Source organism: Camponotus vicinus, unplaced genomic scaffold, assembly GCF_025532165.1.
Source record: "Camponotus vicinus isolate PSW18456_S1 unplaced genomic scaffold, iyCamVici1.0 SCAF_1, whole genome shotgun sequence".
Lineage (NCBI taxonomy): Eukaryota > Metazoa > Arthropoda > Insecta > Hymenoptera > Formicidae > Camponotus > Camponotus vicinus.
In genome coordinates, this window is record NW_028141945.1 from 35,007,222 (window position 1) to 35,029,932 (window position 22,711).

General features: G+C 35.4%; 2 protein-coding genes across 10 annotated transcripts in view; one reads left to right on the forward strand and one right to left on the reverse strand.

The window, feature by feature from the left end:
* The first annotated feature begins 969 nt into the window (after positions 1-969).
* Positions 970-3,874, forward strand: Mad1 (Mitotic arrest-deficient 1). 2 transcript variants are annotated; one of them, XM_083085847.1, is made up of 8 exons: positions 970-1,123; positions 1,299-1,559; positions 1,720-1,950; positions 2,034-2,470; positions 2,533-2,985; positions 3,074-3,372; positions 3,442-3,573; positions 3,637-3,874. In XM_083085847.1, the coding sequence occupies exons 2-8, from the start codon at positions 1,299-1,301 to the stop codon at positions 3,792-3,794; spliced, it is 1,971 nt and encodes a 656-aa protein (XP_082941973.1). In that variant the 5' UTR covers positions 970-1,123; the 3' UTR covers positions 3,795-3,874. The 2 variants fall into 2 exon arrangements, with proteins under 2 accessions (XP_082941973.1, XP_082941963.1); XM_083085837.1 differs by having other exon boundaries at positions 3,442-3,874.
* A 5,017-nt stretch (positions 3,875-8,891) lies between these two features.
* Positions 8,892-22,711, reverse strand: part of Zir (dedicator of cytokinesis) — a 106,300-nt gene continuing 92,480 nt past the window's right edge. For 3 of the 8 annotated variants that reach the window (XM_083085917.1, XM_083085883.1, XM_083085891.1), the window contains 2 exons: positions 14,800-14,960; positions 8,892-9,706 (listed from right to left, as the gene is read on the reverse strand). The gene's annotated coding sequence lies outside the window, so the exon portion shown is untranslated. Of the gene's footprint in view, positions 9,707-14,799; positions 14,961-16,212; positions 16,495-22,711 lie in introns of those variants that run through there. The other 5 variants (XM_083085875.1, XM_083085926.1, XM_083085859.1 and 2 more) reach the window with 3 other exon arrangements.

Genomic DNA, 22,711 nt, shown 5'->3' on the forward strand with positions numbered 1-22,711 from the left:
ATCAAAGGAATACAATAAACCATAATAATCCAAGAACTCGAAGAAGAGAATATATTGGATAGAAATGTATAGTGATTGGAAATGATTAGAAACTAAAAGACAGTATGCATACAACCTATTTATTATTAGTAGTACTATTTATTAATAGTAATACTATTTTGTAATTATATTAAATTTTATAATTTAGTACATTGTATTATGTATAAAGTATTAAGCATAAAAATATTATGCTGGTATGAAAATTATAATAAAAATATATAAAAATAATGTTAGCTATATTAAAATGGAACATATGAATTCTTTATATTTTATATAAAGGAAGAGACTTAAAATGTTTTGCAACATCTATATTTTTCAAGTCTTAATTATAAAAACTTTAGAAGAATCAGTGATTAATTTGACAAATTCTATACATGTAATAATAATTAAATTTTTAAATAATTAAAGAAATGATTGATAAATATCAAGGATCAGTTTACTGCTAATTAAGAAGATTTATAGAAATACGATTAAAAATGTTTTTATCCCACAGCAGGCATTTTGTGTTTTGTAAATAAAAAGATATAAATATGACAATGAATATAGAAAAATATTTATTTCATCTTTGAATATTACAGTATCTTTCGCGATTGAATAATTTATTTATTATCAATTTACATACATAAGCATCTTGTTATATAGCACTCTCATACAGCATAGAACATTGCAGCAATATTTTGTGCTGTATGGGCTGGTGCTACCGGCATTTCGTGCACATAGCACGGAACAAAACCAGAAATTGTGCACATTACATATTACCCTCTGAGAACATTCATGGACATTGGCTTTGTAGTTCATGTTCACGTTTTCAATGTCCATAGAGGGAGTATCACTTTCAGGGATCATCTAAAAGCAGACCATGACATCTCTCAGTCTACTCTCTGATATATATAATGTTGGCAATCCTGCTATGTGACTATTCAATAATACCGGTTGTACCGGTTAGATTGATTGTATAGCTTTAGTGTATTTTATCGATGATTGAGTGTTGTCATTTGATATTGTCAAGTGTTGTGCGATTGTTGTTACATATATTCTGTTAATTTTTCTGTAAAAGATTAATACAGAAAGAAACAAGATAAATGTAAGGAAATAGTACAAAGTTTAAGAAATAAAAATAAGTAACTGATAATTATGTCATAAATAAGTCAATCAAAATAGAAAATCAAACTTCATGTTTATATTCTTATATTCACTATATTATTTAGTATGTAGAAATTGTATATAGTGTATTATTGTAAACAAAATGTGGTTTTTAGATGGATGATCAGGATCCAACAAGTGTCATTAATATGATAAAAGATCTACGTTCTGGAACGGAGTCTTATCGTAAAAGATTTGAAGCATCGCTACGATTTTCAGGAGCTGGTTATATACATACAAAATTCAATGAAAGTGATGATAGTGTTATTTCACCAAAACGGCAAAAACTAGATGAATCAGATACGTCTATAATTGATAAAACTCAATCCGATTCTGCTCCAAGTAGTCCTTGGGAATGGCGACGTATGAAAGGAGAGGTAAATTGACATATACATTAAAAATGGTATTTAATAATTATACAAATATATAATAAATCATTATCATTATAATAAAATGCAATACATAATTCAAATAAAATAGATATAATTTGAATAAGTATATATGAAACAATTTAAAGAAAAATATATTTCCATACAGATTATATCATTAAAGACCAGATTGACTCATCAAGAGGCAACTGTACAACAATTACACAATATACGCAGGCAAATGGAAGAAATTTTTGAAAAGGAAAAAGGTCTCCTACAAGTCCAAGTGGAACAGGATACACAAACTATTCAACAGTTAGAAGTCCGACTTGATGTTGCACGACGAACAATCCAAGATTCAAGAGAAGTACAAGCTACTGCAGAGAAAGAATGGTCCCAAGTAATTATCTTACATGTTAATTCATGTGTTTGTTCCATAACATACTTTTATAATTGCATTTTTGCAATTTTGTATTTTATTAGGTAAGAAATAATTTGGAAAAAAAAATAGCATCATTATTAACTGAAAATGCAAAATTATCGGAGAATCTAAGAAATGCTTCCACAAAAGAAAGCTCTTCCCCTCTTCAAGACACTAGTGAATCAAATGAATTGCAATTAAAGTTGGAAACTATGGAAGCTAAAGCAACAATGTTGGAGGGAAGGATGAAAGAATATCTCAAGGTACAACAGGACTATGAATTGCAGAATGTGGAGTTGCAGAATATGAAAATTAAATTAGAAAAACTCGAGTCAGAAAGAGCATTATGGGAAGAGGGCAAAATGTTAGTAGGGAGAGCTGCAAGAGCGAATGACCTCGAGAAAGAATTGAATGTAGCAAAAAAGACTATTGCAGTATTAAAAGAGTCAGTGAGAGAGAAATTACTCTTAGAAGAGCAAATGGCTAATATGACGAAAAGGTACTTTCTGTGTATTTAGAATAAAATGTTACATTTGTTTAATGATGCATGGTTTGTTACAGGCTAGAGCACACTGAAAAAGTAGAGCAACAAGTAGCGATATTAGAAGCAAAGCGGTCTGAACTTGCACTTCGCTTGCAAGAATACGAAACGATTGGTATTATTGGGGGACCAACGGCGGTTAAGCGAGAGTTGAATCGACTTCAACAAGCTGAAGTAGACTTAAGAGCAGAAGAAGGTCAGCTTAGATCAAGATTAGATGCAGTTCTGCGAGAGTCACAGAACTTGTCAAAAAATTATGAAGATGCGAAGAAGTTAGCTACTGATGTGACATCATCAAAGGAGAAACTAAATAAGCTCGTAAGCAGATTGCAGAAGAAGATGATTCTTGTTACCAGAGAAAGAGACAGTTATAGACAGCAATTAGATTTGTATGAGAAAGAGATGACAGTGGATGGCAACAACGCGATGACCGAGAGAATACCAGCTCTAGAACGTGCTATAGATGGATACAGGTATATTCATATATTAATACATATCGCAACTATTTGATTAAATTGACAATTATTTTATAAAAGAGAAAAAATTTCAATATTATTTCAGAGATTTAGTTAATAAATTGGAAGCAGATCTTCAAGCGGCCGAGACTGGCACACAAAAAAACGAGTGTAATAAATTGAGAGAAGAGATCGAACAATTGAAAGGCGAACTCGAGCATCGCGCATTAAAGGGCGACTTCAATTGCAACGCTCGAGTTCTACATTTCACAATGAATCCTTCAGCTCTAGCAGAGAAACAAGCCGAAGAAAAACAAGCAGCTCTATTACGAGAAGTAGAAGAACTTCGAGCCAAAGTGGGATTAGGAAATTATGGCGCGACTACATCATCATTGCAGACACAAGGTATATAGATAATAATATTTGTCTTATTTGCCTTATTCTTTGCACAATCATTTATTTTTTTTAATATAGAAATTGCAGAATTAAAGCAAACGCATGAAATAAAGATAGCACGTTTAAAGGAAGCTTTTAAAGCATCATCACAGGAATATCGTCAAGCGTGTTATCAGCTATTTGGTTGGAGAGTAGATCGAACAAAAGAAGGTTATTATAAGCTATCGAGTCAATACGCAGAATCACCAGATGATTTTCTTTTCTTCCACGTAGGAGAAGAAGGTGTAGATATGTTAGAGACCGCCTTCTCCACAAACTTAAGCAGCCTAATCGAGCAATATTTGCAGAGGCAGCACAGTGTTCCTATGTTTCTTAATGCTGTACAATCTGATCTTTTTAGTCAGCAAACTGTAACAAATGTCATGACATAATACTGTACTATGTTTTTAATGAAACCAATATTTTTATTTATAAGCTTTACCAGGATTCAATATATTATAATATAATTGAATGATTACATTTATCACTAAATGCCTTAACATTTTTAATTTTCTTTATTTTTATATTTCTGTGTAAAAAGCTTTTCATATACACATTCATATCAACTTATTATTACCAAAGTAACTTGAAATTAATTTTACATATGAATGTCATATAAATATTATCCATAAATAATTTTATTTATAGATAAAATTTATAACATTTATAATAATAATTTTCACAAGTTTCACGATATTATTTAATAAATTTTCGCCATCTTCAGTTGCTGCAAAAATGATCTATAATAAATATTTTATACTATAAACCGTAATTTTTATTTGATTATTAATATGAGATACGAATCATAAAATTAACAATAAAATTAAATTTTCCGATTAAAATATTTTGCAGAAAGTATCGATATAATAAATTGTATATATCGGATATATTAAACATTCCAAATATATAACTGATTCCCATAAAAAACTATAAAGATATTCAAATAAAATTTTTGAAATCTTTTACATAAAGTCTCTCAAAAACAGTTCTAATAAAGTTAAATAATTTTTAAAAGTTGACAAAAACAATAAGGAAGTGTCAAAAATAAAATTATTTCTTTTTGTTTTATACAATATATTATAAAATTTAGAAAATTTCTAAAAATATCTTGTATAAAATATATAATATGTATATATAAAATTTGAGTATATATATATATATATATATATATATATATATATATATATAAAATTATATATTGTAATTTATATTTTAATTTGATTGTACAAAGCTCAAGTTTAATCTTCGTTGCACACACGCACACATTCGCGCGTCTGACCTCATTAGTTGTAAGAACATGATGATGTCTTGCCATGATTTTTCGATAAAAACTTAGGTCGAGAAAACTCACTGAACTCTTGTCGCGCATAAAAATCTTGCGAGAGGGCAAGTCGAAGTTGAAAATCGCGTCGAGCCATCCCACAGTGGCCATCCCACGGGAGACGTTACTTCTCGACCATGCTCGTACGTGCCCAGAAAGGGGAGGCCTGTGTGTCCCAGAAGAGCGATTTCCATTGCTTTGTTCGGTGAAGGAACTGTGACGGTGATCTTCATTAGTGACTAAGTCGCTATATGGGACTTACCACGCCCACTACTGCATGTAAATAAATGTGCACCCACACATCTCCAAAATTTAGCGTTTATGCATGTGTGTATGCGAATATATATATGCATCTCTGGGTGACCAAAAGCATTTCGCGATAACGAAGAGGAAGAGAGAGAGAGATAAATAGATAGAGAGAGAGAGAGAGAACAGTCATCTACGCTATAGCTGACGACGGGAACTCGATATAACGGTGCCAGCTGCAAAGGGACTCGACGGGAACTCCCGAGCTGAAACTCCATTATCCTTAATTATAATCGCATTTAATCGCAAACTCATCCTGCGTTCTCCCTCGCATACGTGCCACTCTCGCGTTTCGTAGATCCACCATCGTCCTTATCCTCGTCTATGTCGTCATCGTTTACATTGCCCCTCATCCCGCATCGCAGCCGCTGACGGTTATCAATCCGGAATCAACGCATGAATATTTCTCCGCGACAGGGATGTAGCAGCGGATGGAAGAAAATTATCATCGAAAAACAGAGAAAGAGAATCATCCTGGCCTGACAGATACAAAATGCATGGAGTGCATCAACGGTAGGCGAGAAGCGATGGTTTAAATGCCTGAGAGTGCCAGACCTCGGGAAATATCGACGCGGGAGTTGCACGCATGTGTATGATTAATGCGGCGGTACCGCCGCAGAAATATCGCACGTGCGAGGAAATTGATAATAAGACCTCACGCGGAAGAGAACATCCGCCAGCAATCATTACTATCAGTGCTAACTGCGCTTCTTGGTTTGACCTCTCCCGAACTTTCATCAGACGTTTATTTACGCGAGAAGTGTCAAGGTTTTAAAATAAAATTTAATTGCGGACTCGCTGAAAAATAAATGCTTATAATTTCGCTAATAAATTAGATTTTTTTGTTCGATCTTTTGAGATTAAAACAACTCTTATGTCATCTTATTAGAGAATATCTCCTTTAGCTTCTATTTAAATGTATATATCAAAATAAATAACAATAATCATTCGTAAAAGTCATCCTTTAAAGATAAAATACGATGATTGAAATCTATATAATTATGATAAATTAAATTTTTATATTTGTAAAATATATATTTATTCTATCCAATCATCGCGACAGAAGTGTCAAATTGTTGAATTAACACAGAGAATATTTTGGCATCCTTCAGCGTCTTTTAGCATCAAGTGCTCTCGCTAAAATTATATCAGTTTCAATAATTTTGAATTTGGGAAATCTCAATTTTTTATAAGAATTTTATTTACACGTTAATCTCTCTCGTAGTCTATACATATATCTTATCCGACACGATGATTTATCGCGATTTTGCGTGATACTTTTTTCAAGCCTCCCCAAGTAGCTTTCGCGAGATCATTGTTTAGCCATGTGAAAGAATACGAACGTATGTAGCCGCCATCGGTACAGATCCCGCGAAGAAAGATAATCAATCGTTGTGCAGGATAAACCGGATATACCTCTTATCAAAGTTGGCCTATCTTCGCGAAACTTGCTCGCGTCCTCGTCTCTTAAGGCATCGTAGGCGAGAATCGCACAAGTGCGAGAGAGAACTTTCGCTTGCGAAACAGAAGAGAACGAATCGTGTATATATGTGTGTATGATATGCAATGGTGTTTATGAGGTGTAGGAGCGAGAAACAGAGGGTGAAAGGGGGAAGAGAAAACTGTCGTGGGGCGCGGTAGAAGGGATGCTGGTAGACTTCGTGCTAACTTTCGCGTCCGTGTGCTCGCGGCACCGCCAGAAGGAACTTTGTCGATCAGAGTTGCGAAGGAGATTCTCAGTTATGTTGAGAGTGCCACCCTGTAGATATCTCTGGAGCAGAAAGGGGTGAATACGTTGTTGGCGAAATAATGCGGGATGACTCGCGGGGTTATCTTCTTCGTGTTTTTCGCTAGAATCATTCCTGGTGATTCGATTGTCTCCATCAATACGATATAACGATATATTTTTAACATTAAGAAATAGTAATTTTTATCAAGCTCTTCTAAATTTACAATCAACTTTATATTATAATAACTAATTAGAAAGTTTTCGCTATGACAAAATTTTATTAAATCCACTTTATAATAAAATTTAAGATTTTATCTATATGACGTCGTTAGAAATGAAAAGAAAAATTATATCAAAGGAAAGAAATTAGGTGGAAGCTCAAAAAGATAATTTTAAGATATGCGAATAAGAAAAATATAATAAATGACATTAATAAAAATATCGAAAGAATTGATATATTTGTTATCATTAATCATGTTATATCATAATTCATCTTTCCGACATACTTAAGGTACATGAGGCTTTTTATGGAAGAGTAGTACTTTTAGCATCGCTAAAGAACTTCGAGATGATCGTAAGAGTCAGCGAGGAAGTCGAGAAGTCGAAAGGTGCAAGCGCAAAATAGGTCAGAGAGAAGGATAATTATCTATTTCTCGGCTCTATTACACCTAAAGTAGCGGCTAAAGAGGAAAAAGCTAGTAAGGAGAACGGCAGATACGAAGAGGCAGCAAATCACTTTAATTTTCAAAATCGTTATAACCCCGATGAAAGTTTTCAGCCTTCGCGTATGTTTTTAAGAAGCGGTACAAATTGTAAGATTTGCGAAAGATTTTTTTCCATTTGCATTATAACGTGCGTACAAATTTAACGAGAATTTTTTTTCGCTTTAAGTTTCTCTTACAGAGATAAAAAATATACTAATATATATATATGTCTTGAATTTCGATAAATTCAGATAATTAACTGTAATTTTAGCTTCAACCAGAGAAAGAAGCCTTCTTCGAAATTAAATTTGCGATTTAACATTAGACAATTAAAGAAAATTTAAACAAATTTATTTATTTAATTTAAATTTAATAAAATATTTGTAGGTATGTATTATATAATATTTATACATATTTTATATATATATATATATATTTATATATATATATATATATATACATATATATATATATATATATATATATATATATATATATATATATATATATATAATCGTTTTTCTATTTTTAATTTTTCTTGCTAAATTACATGAATTTCAAAGAAGACTTAATTTCGAAGAAGCCTTCGACGAATCTAAAATTACGATTAATTGCCCGGATTTGTCGAAAGAGCAGATCGCGTAGGTGGGAAATCTCACTCTCTCGCGAATTTCGCTTTATTTGGCTTTTCACCTGACTCGTAAGCGAGCACACGAGTGCAGTAACGAAGAAATATTAACGTTAAGCCGGCGAATGAATACGAATCCGCACTTTATATCTTGGAAAGGTCGGACGGATACGACGGACGAGGTCAGAGACCGAAATAAAAAAGCTGATGCTTGGCTAGTCGCTCGGCGCGGGATGGTCAGAGGTTTGTAATTATCTGTTTCTCGGCTCCATTATACCTGAAGAACGAGGCGAATGGACACCATCGCGCGAAGCCGTGGCGAGAAAAGCGGAGAGGACTCCGACGCGAGTGGCGAACGTGACGGGAAATAAGAACAGGCCGAGTGGCAGCCGGAAATTACAGAGTCTACAAGCAGCAAGCAATGACAGTGAAACTGACAATATGTACGGAAGAGATGGGGAAATAGCCGGGCGGAAAAGAAGTTTCGTTGACTACTCTTGGACAATTGTTCCTCGGACATCTTCGCGTCGGCAGAAAGATGACAATACTTTCTGAGGACACAAACTTATCGCAGGCATATAGCTATCGCGACGATTTTTTCACGGTTGATTATCGCGATTATTAATTAATGATTATAATTAATAATAACCATGTCATTATACTCATCTTCGAATCTGAATGAATAATTCAATAATTTATAAATCTATAATTTATAATAATATTCGACATTTATCTATAAATGTGTTTGCGCATTCAATAATAGAATTAATGTACTTTCCCTATTTTAATATTACTCTAAGATCTTTTGTTCTATAATTTTAATTATTATTTACTTACATAACTTGCATATATTATATCACATATTTAAATATTAATTTTTTTTTTACTTTATACTGTTGACGTTAGGTAAATGTTTAACATCGTGAGGATCATAACGATGAAGAACGTATTTCCAGACACAATCGCACTTCGTATTGGGACGTATCCACTCATCATTGTCACAAGTATGTTACATTTCTTCGTAACGGCTACCAAGAAACTTCCGCTGCGGGCGTCTAACATCCGACAGACAATTTTCTGCGGACAATTCGGCCGCAACGTCGTCGTCGTCGTCGTCGTCGTCGTCGCAGATAGGAAACGATAGTTGGCTCGCTAGCAAACTCCAATCTCCGGATGCCCTCTCGAGCACACCTTTATCAAGGGGGACGGGTAAAGCAGTGTTCCTCCTCTTTCTCCGCGTCCCGATCGTTTCGCGATCCTAGTCCTCGGTAAAGGCGAATCTGCCTCTAACGATGCTGCCATCGCCTTCCTTTTTGCCAGGGAGAGAGACTGGCGGCACTTTTCTTAAATGGCGAAAAACGGGTGGGTGGTCTTTTTGATGAATCGGCGCCGAACTGCGTCCGGCATACGTAAACCCCCCCGGAGGGAATCACGACGATCAGGATGAACGATGCGTCCGCGCTCGCGCGACGAAGCGAGAAGAATGGCGAGAAGAAACGAGGACGACGCGACGACGGGGTGGAAACACTTGGAGGGAAAATTCCGACACTTCTGCCAGCAGATACGTCTAGTATAGGAAATTAACCCCTCGTCGCACGTTCTCCGCTTCCTATGTTCTGGAAAAAAAAGAGAAAAAATCAAAGTGAGTAGCTTGCAGGAGTGCCAGCAAACTTTCGCCGGCGACTCTTGATCTATTATTAACACTTTTATAATCATATAATACATATAAATACATATATATATATATATATATATATATATATATATACATATATATAAAATTATTTAGATAATTATTTAGATATTATTTATTATTACATATAATTATTTAAATTATTTAGATACACATTTATTGAGAAGATTACAACACATTTGAGTTACTACGGATTAATATTGATTCAATTCAATTGTTATAAAATATCACACAGAAAAAGATACATCTAAAAAATCTGGCATAATTTTTTTTTTTACCACTGAAATTGATTGTCGCTTATTGCTTTCAATAACCAGCTTATCGATCCTTCGTAATCTTTTACGCCTGTAATAAATCAGGATATACAATACGAGCAACGTTCGTTGCACGTTGGGGCTAAAGTATTACAGAATCGAGCAGAAACGCCGACGGTAGTGACGTTCTCGTTTCCTACGAGAAGAAATTAACGTCTAGCAACAGGAAACTTCATTTAGGTGACTCATCGCATCGTTGAACGGCACGGGGTGATTGTTTCACGCGATGAAGCGCGCGCGCGCGCGATGATTGATTAAAAAGTTACTGATAGGCGGATGCGCGAACGGAACGTCATCGAAGCGAAGACTGAAAAGCGAAGGCGCGCGCGATCGCGAAATATTAACGACGCGCGTTTCTACCGAAGTTGCATGATTAAAGCCCTTAAAGACACTCCGCAGGAAGACAATCGCGTGCTAAGCGATCCTTATAACCAGAGCCCTTATATTTCGCGTATACCTCCGCATCTACCTTTCACCACGAACTTCGTGCCACCCCATTCTTCCCCCTACCACTACCGACAATCCCTCGAGCTCTGAAAGTTGAAAGGTGTCTTGTAGTCGATAGTTACACCACGCAATCACTTAGGATAGATTCACGGCGAATGAGCAGTCGTCTGATATCCTCTTTGCTACTGTTAAAAAAAAACTAAGAGATTATTAGAGGATAAAGCGAGAAATCATTAGAGGAGGATTATTCTGAATGTGCGTAAAACTGATACAAAAAATTTATCGAACTCTTAAAAGTGATAAATATAAATTTTCATTTCCATTCAGAGACATTCCAAGTTCATTTATATTTATCTTAATTTAATTTCTACCTAATAAAAAGCAATTTTATCCTCTAAATTTTATTTAATAAATTATTACTCGCATTTAAGAAATCTAATCATAGAAATTGCTACATGCTCGAGTTATTAATTCGCTTTTGATCTTACCGAGGCTTTTATTGTATATTCATATTATAGCATCCTGGAAGAACGCTATTAATTAAGATAATAATATCGGAGCGCATCCTATCTTCTCTGTCGGCTATATAACTCACAACATCCAGGCCGTAACGTAGTCATCAAATATTTTGTTGCGGCAGGCGCGACCGCCGCTCTTAGGATCGTAATGTATATGCGAGCGTTCGCTGAAATATTATTCAGTAGTCGTGTCTCGAGGTGTGCGCGGCGCAGGACCACGAAAAATGGCACCCGAGAATTTCTGATGCGGATGGCTTTTAGGGCCAACGAGCGCGCACTATGCGCGTAAAGAGGAAAACGCCGCCGCCGCAGCCGCAGCCGCACCCGCGGCGAGAATACATTTGAGATACGAATGCAAAATATTTTCGAACACGTGAAAGCATCATTAAAGTGTAATGCGGGCAACAATAACGCGCCGAATTAGGACGCGAAATTTTAATGATCATGCTTTCAGATCCTCTATCTCGTGGCTGTTTGCGGATATAATAATCTCTGAGTCGTAAGATGCGCTTCTAATAAACGTAAATAAATGATCTGAAGAGAGTAGTCGCAGCTTTTCGGTATTCCTTGAAGGAACTTTACATTGCTCGTATGAGAAATAAAAAGTAATCCGGTGAAAATGTAAAACGTTACGTCAAAATTGGCGCAATTGACGTAAATGTAAAGAAATATAATGATGAATAATTGAATTTATTCTTGTAATAATTATGATAGAATATTATTATAATAAATATAATAATTGATTATAACATTCCTAAAAAAAATAAAGATAATAATTATAATGCATACAAGAGAAAAATATAGCTTAAACAAAGTCTAAATAAAACTATTAATTCTGTTTCGAGATAATTTCATAAGCATCTCCAATGTAATAAATAAATTGATCGATCATCAACGATCATCTATCTTATGCTTTTGGATATAATATATATACATATATATATTTAATAGATATAAATAAATAATCAGACAGATAGACGAAAACCTTTCAAGACTCTTGAACGTAAAAGCGAGCAGCCACAGATAAAACGGTGCTTTTAAAGATATAAAATACAGCGACACACGTAAAAGACCAGCTAGCGCGCGCTTACCCTCGTTCAAGTCGTTTACGTCTAGAATGTTACTCTTCTCTTCCCGAGAGATTCGTAAGATCGTCGTAAAAGCCAACGTACAAGATCGATCCGAGATATACATTCGATCGCTCATATATCGCGGATGTATAGCGAGAACGCGACACTTTCTTATTAAGCTCGCGCATTTATGCACATGTGTGAACACGTATAGATACGAGAATATGTATGTACGTGTACGTATGCACTTATGCGCGTATCACGAGGAAAAAAGGTGCAGGATATCGAAACAGCGATGGTCTCACTCGTACTTAAGTTATGCGAGTACGGCATTAACGCGCAGTGCCTCGTTAGTGCACTCGCGTGAGTTGCGAGCCGCGTCGAATAAAACCTCTTGTAATTCTCGGTCGGCTCGAGGAGAGCAAACCGGGCGAATAAGTCGAAAACACTGCGGCGCGAGTCGTAATCGACCCGTTTAATTTCGGAATTACGTCGTCCTTTGTCACGCGTTTTCTCTCACTCGGGAAACCAGCGAGATACGCGAAAGTAATTACTATTAATTAAAAATCTGGAGAAAAAATCATTTTCGCATTGAGTGTATTGCCGCCAAGGGGCGGAGAAAAACGCTTAAATCGAAAATACGAGATTTCGAGTACTTTCACTCACACTTGTATATTTAATTGCCGAATATATATACATATATCCTCGTAGAATTCAGGAACGCAAAACATTTGTCGGGATGAAATTTACTTACGAGGTGAGACTCGACTTCCCTTGCGACTTTCCAGGCGAGAAATGCTCACGGGCGCGTTCGCTATTCACGCTAAATTAAGCGTCGGCAAGAGGGGAGAAAAAATTAATCCCCCGGTAGCAGAGATCAGGCAAGCCGATATGCTTTTTCATGGGTCAGGTCGTTCAAACGGGGAACGAAATTGGGGGTGGACGAGGCGCTGGGAGGCCACGTTGGATGCTAGGATAGAAGTTCTGTCAGGATAGGGGCGCATCCGGATCTCGAATGCTACATTAAATATAAACAACTATACGCGGCAAGGACGGAACGACGAGCAGGATGGGGGTGAGATGAAACAACCTTCTCTTCTTATCCAAGTCCCATGGCACCTTCCTTACGTGGAATTCCTTACAGGGTGACTTTTCCAACCGGTCGATAGACAAATTTCATGCCCTCCTATTTTATTTCTCACCTCGGTCTTTTCTTTAGCTAACAAATGCTTCAGTAATTTTACTTCGCGCACCTGATATCCTTTTACCTTTTCGAAAAATTTTTCGTAATGTAGATTTAATTTTATTATTAGTTGTCTATGATTCGATTATATTATTGACTTTTTTATCGCATATTTTCTTGTCTTTCCAGAAAAAATTTTTAATAAGAGATTCTTTTGAGAAATAGAAAAAAATGTTATCTTAAATATATACACATATGTTCATTTTCATTATTTTTTTATTGTACAATATTACGGTGAGATGCATTTAAGAGTTTATTGCGTTTTTATTGCGTAAAACATATAGTTAATATGCGATTTTATAGCTTAATATAAAATGTGAAATTTTAAAGTATCTATATTTCTCTCTTTATTCTCTATAATTTTTATCGCAATGCCACACATCGCGCGCAATGTGCAAATATTATTTCATTTGAAAAATCAACAGAATTAAATGCAATCACAAAAATGAGAAAAATTATTCTCAGGAAGAATACGTGAAAAATATCGATATGCGCGCGCATTTTGGTTTTTTGACACTCAAATCTCTCTGAATTAAAAGCTTTAAAATACATAGTAATTTAAGCATTAAAAATACTTTCAATCCTAGTATTAGAGATTTTAATACTGTCGACAGAGATGAAAAATTTTATAGTGAATCGATTTTAATTTTCACAAAGCTACATCTGAAAATTACGCGCATAATTAAAAAGAGCTAAACATTTGCTCGTTAATCGAGAATTGTGTTGCAAACAATAAATATAATTTATATATAATTTACGAAATTAATTTTCTCTATTATCATTAATTAATTATATATAATTCGTTTATAATATAAACTACAAAATCTAACAAATTAGTGGCGTGAAAGAGAAGATGTAATTCAGTGTAGATCGTCTTTGTAAAATCTTTTAGCCAACAACTTTTCAGTTGAGATCACAGAGGAGTGCCTTTAGCTCTCACTTTTTTGCACGTAATAGTCCTGGATCGCGAAATAATTTTCCCTTTTCGAAGGTCTTTGAACACGTGTCATGGAACAACGCTTTTGTCACCTTTGTAAGCAACTCTGTGCTTTATTTTTTGATTCGTAGCAAGAATCGTGACCGCAAAATTATTTGTCAAAAATCTCTTTAAATTTAGAACATTTATTGTTTTTTAATTTAAATTAATAAATTAACAAATTGTTTTTGTTTTAATTAAAATATCCTTAAGTTTTAATATTCGAAATTAAGAGAATCACGCTAATGTAACACTATGTTGATCTTTAGTTCACAAGTTTTTTTTAGAAACAAATTTATTAAATCAATTTTACTATTATAATAATTTTAACTTATATTATTATTAATATTTTCATAATGTTGCGTTCACATCCTGCAATATTTACCAAACTTGTTTGATCATTGAGAGATAACCCTTAAATCTCTTGGATTATAAAAATATACTTTACCGTCTAAAAGTGACTGTACTTCCTTTCGGAAGTATATCCCGTATATGTGCTCTCGATTCTCTCTCGCGCACCTGCGCTTTGACCTAATCCCGCGGCTTCTTGGTCTTCTTAGGCGCATTACAAGGTTTGGCTTCTTCGCTGTAGCGCTCGACGTCACCATCCTATACATGTATACAATTTATCGTAGCGGCTGATTTTACAGACTGTATAGTAAAGCCGATGCTTCACGCTCACTCTTTTCCGCTATTTAACCCTTCGACAAAAATCTCTATCATGGGTTACTATCCTTCGGCAAAGAATTTAAAATAGGATTTTGAACGAAATAAAAGAAAAAAAAAACTGTATCAAGATTCAGTGCATCTCGAAAGAAGCACTTTATGTAATGAAATGACAGATGCAAATTTATATAAGCAGGAAATAAATTGATTTCTCGCAATTTGCAGGAAGAGAAACATTTTACTTTCTTGCTCTTAGCATTTCGCGAGATAAAAAAGTCATATGTGAAAATACATTCTAGCAAACTGTTCACTACTCGCGTGTTTTAATATTTCGCTTATATCTTATTTGTTCAAAAGCGTACAGCTTACTTTTTCTTAACTCCGTACGCAGACGTTGTCAGGACAAAATCTGAAAGGCATTTTAAAATTTTATAGCTACTCAAACGCGTGGCAGACGTCATATAAGTTTCATAAGTCTTCTTGGTATATTATTTTTACAGCGTATTTGATCGTGTGGCGCGCGCGGAGCAAACAACAGGTCGAGTGCATCGCAAGACTCTCGCCGAGATTTAGGAGAAGATTTCGCCTGCGCGATTCGCGGATCGATCGAGCGAGCTGGCTCGTAAACTGCGAAAGAGTAAAGGCACGACGTATCGCACCCGGCTAGACTAAGGACTTTGAGCTGAACCAGGCGAGGTATGGGCGTGAAAAGGAGGGTTGACGATTGGCCGACAACGATGGGATTGGTATCGGGGGTGGTTGGCTCGGTGGAACTCGCGGAGAGACGAAGTCCACCGGGGATCGGCCCGGGAGAGGGTGGTAGGAATGGTTCGTTGAATATTTAAGCTCCGGGAGGAAAGATCTCTCTAAAACGTGCATTTTATGAATGATTGAGCGACCCTCCATGGGACCTTCGCAGCGTCGCCGAGTATAGCTTTCATGGCTCGGAGAAAGGAGGTCGCAGGCAAGATGTAGAACGCCGACGGAAACTATAAGTGGCTATTTGCTCCAACACGACGCGACGCGCCTCGCGTTAAAAGATCGTGATCGGAGTTCTCCATATTGCGTGAAAATGACGTCGTAATGTGTGGCACTTATAGTGCGCCTACATGTCGCAAAGTACATATATATATATATTTATTACTTGATATGTATTTATGACAAAAAAATTTTCTTTCTGAAAAATTAACAAATATTATGTAGACATACATCGTTTCGCGATTATATTTTGTTAATTTATTTTGTTTTACATAATTTATATTTTTGTTATACTTTATTTTATATCTAATTATACATTATATAAGCCTTAATTATCTTATTTTTATATGTGACATTTCATCTTTTTTTATCATTTTAAAATGTAGATTTTAAAATACAGTGATATATTCACAGTAAGAAATGATAATACGTACATGGGGCTAATCCGACAGCTTCTAAGCGTCTAATTTCTATGATCCTGGTTGATGCGCTGCATCGCCTGTAATATAGCGAATATTATTAACATGGCATTAATAATAGTATGTATATTTGCGGTTGCGCAGAACTGCAAGTGCGCGTGTAAGCCGCCCTACGCTCGACTATTAATTGCATTCGCTCGTTAAATATTCCCTGTTAATTTAAATGCATTAAATACGAATATTACTTTGCCGCCCGCTTTGCCACGCGCCGATATATACGTACATGAAATATTTATGTATACAAATTACGAGGCCGATTCCGCAATTAGCCGCATGAGAGAGAAAGGGTACAGGGGCACGAGGAGCACTTTCCGGGTTTGTTTCCGACCCAAAGTGCGAATCTGCAAAGGAGAAGAGACGCCCAGTTGTGGGAATGGGGGAACGCTTTCGTGGGAAGAGACTCCGAGTCTCTGTTGATTATCCGGGTGGTGTGAGACTCACACCGGAACTCACACCGAGGATATATTCAAGGATTGGGTAAGGTCCTGCAGAACCCACAGGAAATTGCTATGCGGGTGGCGGCTTCCGAGTGATTGGCAATGGCCACCGCGGCATTCCTAATCGTCACTCGTTCTACGGCACATCGCGATTCGCCACTTTCGCCCTTTTTTCCATCTCGTATACCTCTCTTTTTTCCACACGTCCTCGGATAATAGAATGCCGTTCCGCATGCATACGCGCGATCACAATGGCGCGCCTCGATCCTCGATCACGCCTCAGCATTCGTAAGTAACGCTCCTCCCGCTTGATTTTATAATCCGGCGCGAATTTTCCGCGCGATGCGAGCGATGCGTTGAATTAATCATGAAGAGGTGTAATCGTTCGGACAATGTCGGGCCAATGTCTTCGCCATTCACGAACGCGTGATCGCGTGCGCATATCAACGATGTTCCGTAATGAGGTTTGTTAAGAGCACTTTTCAGAAACTGCATACGCGGAACTCTTGATGCATAATTAATGCAGTGATATATACGAAGAGCTAACACGGGTATTTTTAAATTTTTAACTCACTTTTCTTCCTCTCTCTTCTTGATGCGGCGTAGCGGCATGAAGGATCGCGACACGGCACGAAATAAACATTACACGCTACTATCTGTTTTATGCTTCCTTCCATTTTCCAAAATACGCGAGTGACCAACTATTTCAGACTACTACAAATGTCATTGAGCTAATGTTGAATATTACTGATAAATATGTAATGGTGCTTTTATTCGAAATACAACTGAAAAATACGTACCCAAGCGCGTACATTTATCTTCGCATACGAAGATAAGCATATCATTATTATTATAAATCTGACCATTTTCCTTTTTCTCTTTCTCTCTCTAAAAATTATTATTATAAATCTTAAGGTAAAAATAAATCTATCTATCTATCTTTCTGACATGTAGAGTCGTGCATAACAAAGTATAGCTTTTATTCATTTCTGATAAACCATCGGACTGTAGACTTGCACAGCCGCATATCGTGTAGTTGTAGGTCGTTACATAATTTATACGCACGATCTACTACGTTACTACGTCCTCGACATACGCACAACACATGGTACTTTTGCAGTAATAACACTCTTATTAGATTACATACATGCGAACGCATAACGTATTTTTTTTTCACACGACATAAAGTATTTCGTACATTTCCTGCCATGCTAACATCGACCTGGCCTTTGATGCCATTGCAATGCCGGCTTTTTCTATGCATTCATTCTGCAAGGATTATTCGGGCTTGTCGCTGCTTTTGCGAAATTATTTTTAGGAATGTTGCTAACAAATAGATAGCGTTGTGCATAAATCCTGTGTAATTTCAGTAAAAATTTAGAGAAAAATTGTTAAATTTACTGCGAATAACTTTGTAAAAACATTTTACGAAACAATAATATGTAAAATTTTATTTTCTTAATGAGAATTGTCAGTTAAGATTTTATATAAAAGATTTATATCAAACTAACGTCAGTTTTATCTATTGTAAGCTGAAAACATATTTTTTAAATGAAAAAAATTAAGTACTATAACTCGCAAAAACATAAAAATAACTCATATTGTTTATTCATTTTCATATTATATGCACATTTATATTATTTGTAAAATTAATCAGATTTTAAAAATTTAAAAATTTCTTTTTAATTTGATAACAAATAGAGAAAAAAAGAGAGAGAAAGAGAAAAAAAAAACAAAAAATGTACATACAAAAGAATAAATTTTTATAACTTTTACATTACTAGAATACAAATAATATGTATTTTTAAAAGAAATAATTACATTTAAATAATTTTCTACACACAAAATGTTTTAAAAACATTTTATCATTTACATGAGTCATCATATTTGAGTAGTATAGTATAATTATCAGATAATATTACAAGTTGACATCTGGTAAAAGAAATTTTCTCTTTTAAGTATGTATCTAACCAGCGAAATGATAGGATGCGATGCGAAATGTTGACTTTGTGTTTCCTCGGCGCTCAGCGCAACAGCCGTTCTTATCGAGAGAAGGGTGTAAAAGTGTAAGACGTAAAACGACCCTTGTCACGGCAGTTACGTAGATATGATATGACTGACGTGCTTTTCGGGTGGCGCGTTAACGAGAGGAAGAAAAGCCTTCCACGGATTATCGCGTGTTCGTATGCATTATTATTGCTGCACCGCCGCGCCCCGATTCACCCTCATCCATCCCAGTACAGACCGGAGGTACCACCTCCTGTCACGCCCCTGTCATTAATTTTCATGCCCCGGCAGGACGATGCGTCGCGTTTGTTAGAATTTACGGGGTAACTCGTCCTCTAGGACGAAGGGTTCGGCGGGATAGTGGAGGTGAGAGGATGGGCAGAAGCCGATCCCGAGGGAGTCGGGAACGATTAATTTTTCAAGGCAACACGTGGCGATATTTCGGCCTGTATTCGGTTGGCAATGTCTGCCGAAGTTGATTCTGTCAACATTCTATCGCCCGAAATGAGTTGCCAAATTTTTTCCTGTCATCCTCGACACCGCTATACGCTCACTGCAAATCCCTTTCATATACACATGCATACACACATATACACAATCAATTCTCAACCCTGAAATTAACTTAAAAAATATTAAAATAAAAATATGAGATTTTAAAAGCTTACTCGGTGGTATTTTAATTAAAAATTTTATAATAAACATGTTGTTATATATATTAATACATAATTATATTACAAAAATTGCATATTAGAGATCAAAGGAGAGGATTTTATAGTTTAATTTACATTTAAATCTATATTTTAATTGAATATTTAAATTAAACGTCGATTCGCGCTGTCATTAAAACAATTGCGATTTATTTCTGCAGAAAATGCCTCGATACCATACCAAGGAAAAGGACGGAAGATAGGTTTTCCGGTAGCTAGAAAACAACAACAATTGTTACGATTGGCATACGAAATAGCGACAGTTCAATTTGGCGTACTGTCTTCGCGGTGGTCGTTACTTTTGGAACAGGAGTATTATCGTCGCGAGGGAAGACAAAATTTCTGGCGGCGATATCGACACAGCTTATCAGTATGCAGGAAACGAAACCGAAGACACTCCTCCGTTTTGTCCGTACCTTATTTTCTGCCTCTGCGATACGATCTCTCTCCTCGTTGTCTCTCTCTCTCTCTCTCTCTCTCTCTCTCTCTCTCTCTCTCTATCTCTCTCGATTTATCTCTCTTTCTTTCTCTCGTTCGGACAACGGCAGGCTGAGTTTAAAATTTCCCGCGGGATACCTACAGTAGGGGAACGACGGTGCGAGGGACAGATAGATCGATGATGGGCAGGGGCGACAAAAAACATGGAACTTCGGGTTACGTGCGCGAGTTGCAAAGAGAGAGAGAGAGAGAGGATTTACCATGGTTATTACGAAATTTATTTACCGTACGGAATTCTCATTCATCAAAATAATTTCGTATCGATTTTGTGTCGTTATCAGTGTTTATGTGTGTTATACGAATGGACAAGGAAATATTCGTAATTATATATGTCGTTTATCTGCAGAGGACACGCGGAAGAACAATTTATATTCAACGACCGGTTCTATATAAGCGGAATAATAATTGCCAAAAGTAATAAATCGTTTGATTACAATTGCATGAAACAGAAAGTCGATGGTTGTCCGAGAGACGATTGGAAAAAAGTGTCATTTGTGCGCTCATAGGGAAGTATAATCAATTAAGAAGGAAACAAATAAAATAGTAACCTAGGCGATCAATGGAAAAGGACATCACACGGTTAATGATATTTATTGATAATACTTCGATAAGGCGATGCAAAAATAAAATATACACATACATGTATTTATAGTATGTAAGTCAGTTATTGAGTTATCTCTCATTTCATCTCTTGAAACAGTTAAATTCAAACCATGCTATAAAAGGCAGAAAATGTCAATCTTTCCAGAAACATAGTCGTCGATGAAAAGATTCTCCCTACCTGAAGAACTTTGCTAATTCAATCATGGAATAACCACGTAACTTTTGCAGAAAGAGAGATAGAATGGATTTTGAAAAAACAGAATTCTCATTCCGAACTTGACGATGGGATAGAAAAAAATTCATTGAACTACGCGACCGGAAAAGAGTTTTCCAACTAGACGGTTTCGACGATAGAGATTCGATTATAGTTTTTGTCCTGGTTCTGACCCGATGTTCTTCTCTATACGCAGTTTCGTCTTTCGCAGGATCGTGCGACATTTCTCTCCTATCACAGATGTTCGCCTTGCGTTGCAGAATAAATACACGTGAGAAATAAGAAAACTTGCCAAGAAAGAACTAATCGATATAATTGAGAGCGGAGATTTTTCACTTGACGATAAAACAACATTAAAGTTCATAATTGTGAAATAAGGAAATACTAGTCGTAAAACGATCAGGAATTACGCAATGCTGTCGGACATAATGGAATGATCGCTTTTTAAATAAACAAATTGAAAGATTGCTAATATTTTAAAATTTTGTCAAAGTTTTGATAAGAAAAAAATCAATTTTCTAAGTATTTCGAATAATTTGCCATCAGAATGTGAACAGACCATCTAATATAAGAGAAAATACCATCGCGCACATTTCACGATTGCATTTTCATACTTTTGTAGTACTCGTATTTTTTTCCAATCAGTTAGTTGTTTGAAACTCATCTTTGGAGATGTACGAGTGTCCGTAATCGCGTCAGTTGTATGTGCATCACTAATGCAAAACACACACATATATATACACACATACACAACTAGAGACAACTCTAATTCTAAAAAATGAAATCCGACGTACTCATATTCGCGAATGTATGAAAGAGAATGGATGAGTACATATGCTCATGAAGAGAGAGAGAGAGAGAGAGAGAGAGAGAGAGAGAGAGAGAGAGAGAGAGAGAGAGAGTAAGAATGGAAGCGATAGATAGATAATAGTCATAAATAATAAAAAAGGAGGAAAGATGATAAGTAGAATGAATATTCATTTATTCTATTTATTTTAGGATCTATAATCGCGTAATTTGATTCTCGAATCTCGCCGAGAGTTCCATTTCTCCAGGCATGCTTTTCTTGTCGTTTAGTTGTATCACTTCCGGCCATGTCCCAAATTTCAGTTGTCTTTCTGACGAGATATCAAGAGATTTTTCATTTATTGCACATCTATTCCGTTTTTTTTTATTTTTTTTTTTATGAATGAAAAGAGATTAATGATTTGTTGCTTGAAATAATAGACACACTAATCAAATATCAAATAAAATTCAGAAAATGCATAAGGAATCTTGGTTCATTTATTTTTGATTTATTATATTCGATAGAAAACATTTAATATATTCGGCAGAAAAGTCGCAAAAAAATTATCTGCTGGATATATGTATCAAAATAACAGTATTTACGTAAATTTTAAACCAAACAAAGTATTAGTATTAATATTAGTATTAATATTCATTTTGCTTTTAAAATTACGATATAATTCTGAGAGATTATTAACACACACACACGCGTGTGTGTTAATTTTATATTTTCTTTAAAAATTTGTATCTTTCTTTTATTTTTTATTATTTTTTATTGTGTACTATGTTTATTATGTATTACACATAAACAAGATACATATTTTTAAATGTATTACACATAAACAAGATACATATTTTTAAATAGATATTTTCAAAAAAGAGGCGACAATATATTCTTACAAAATATTCTCACTAATAAATATTGATCTGTGCCATTAATTTTCTTTTTTTACCTTTTTTAACTTTACTTTAACTACTATATTTT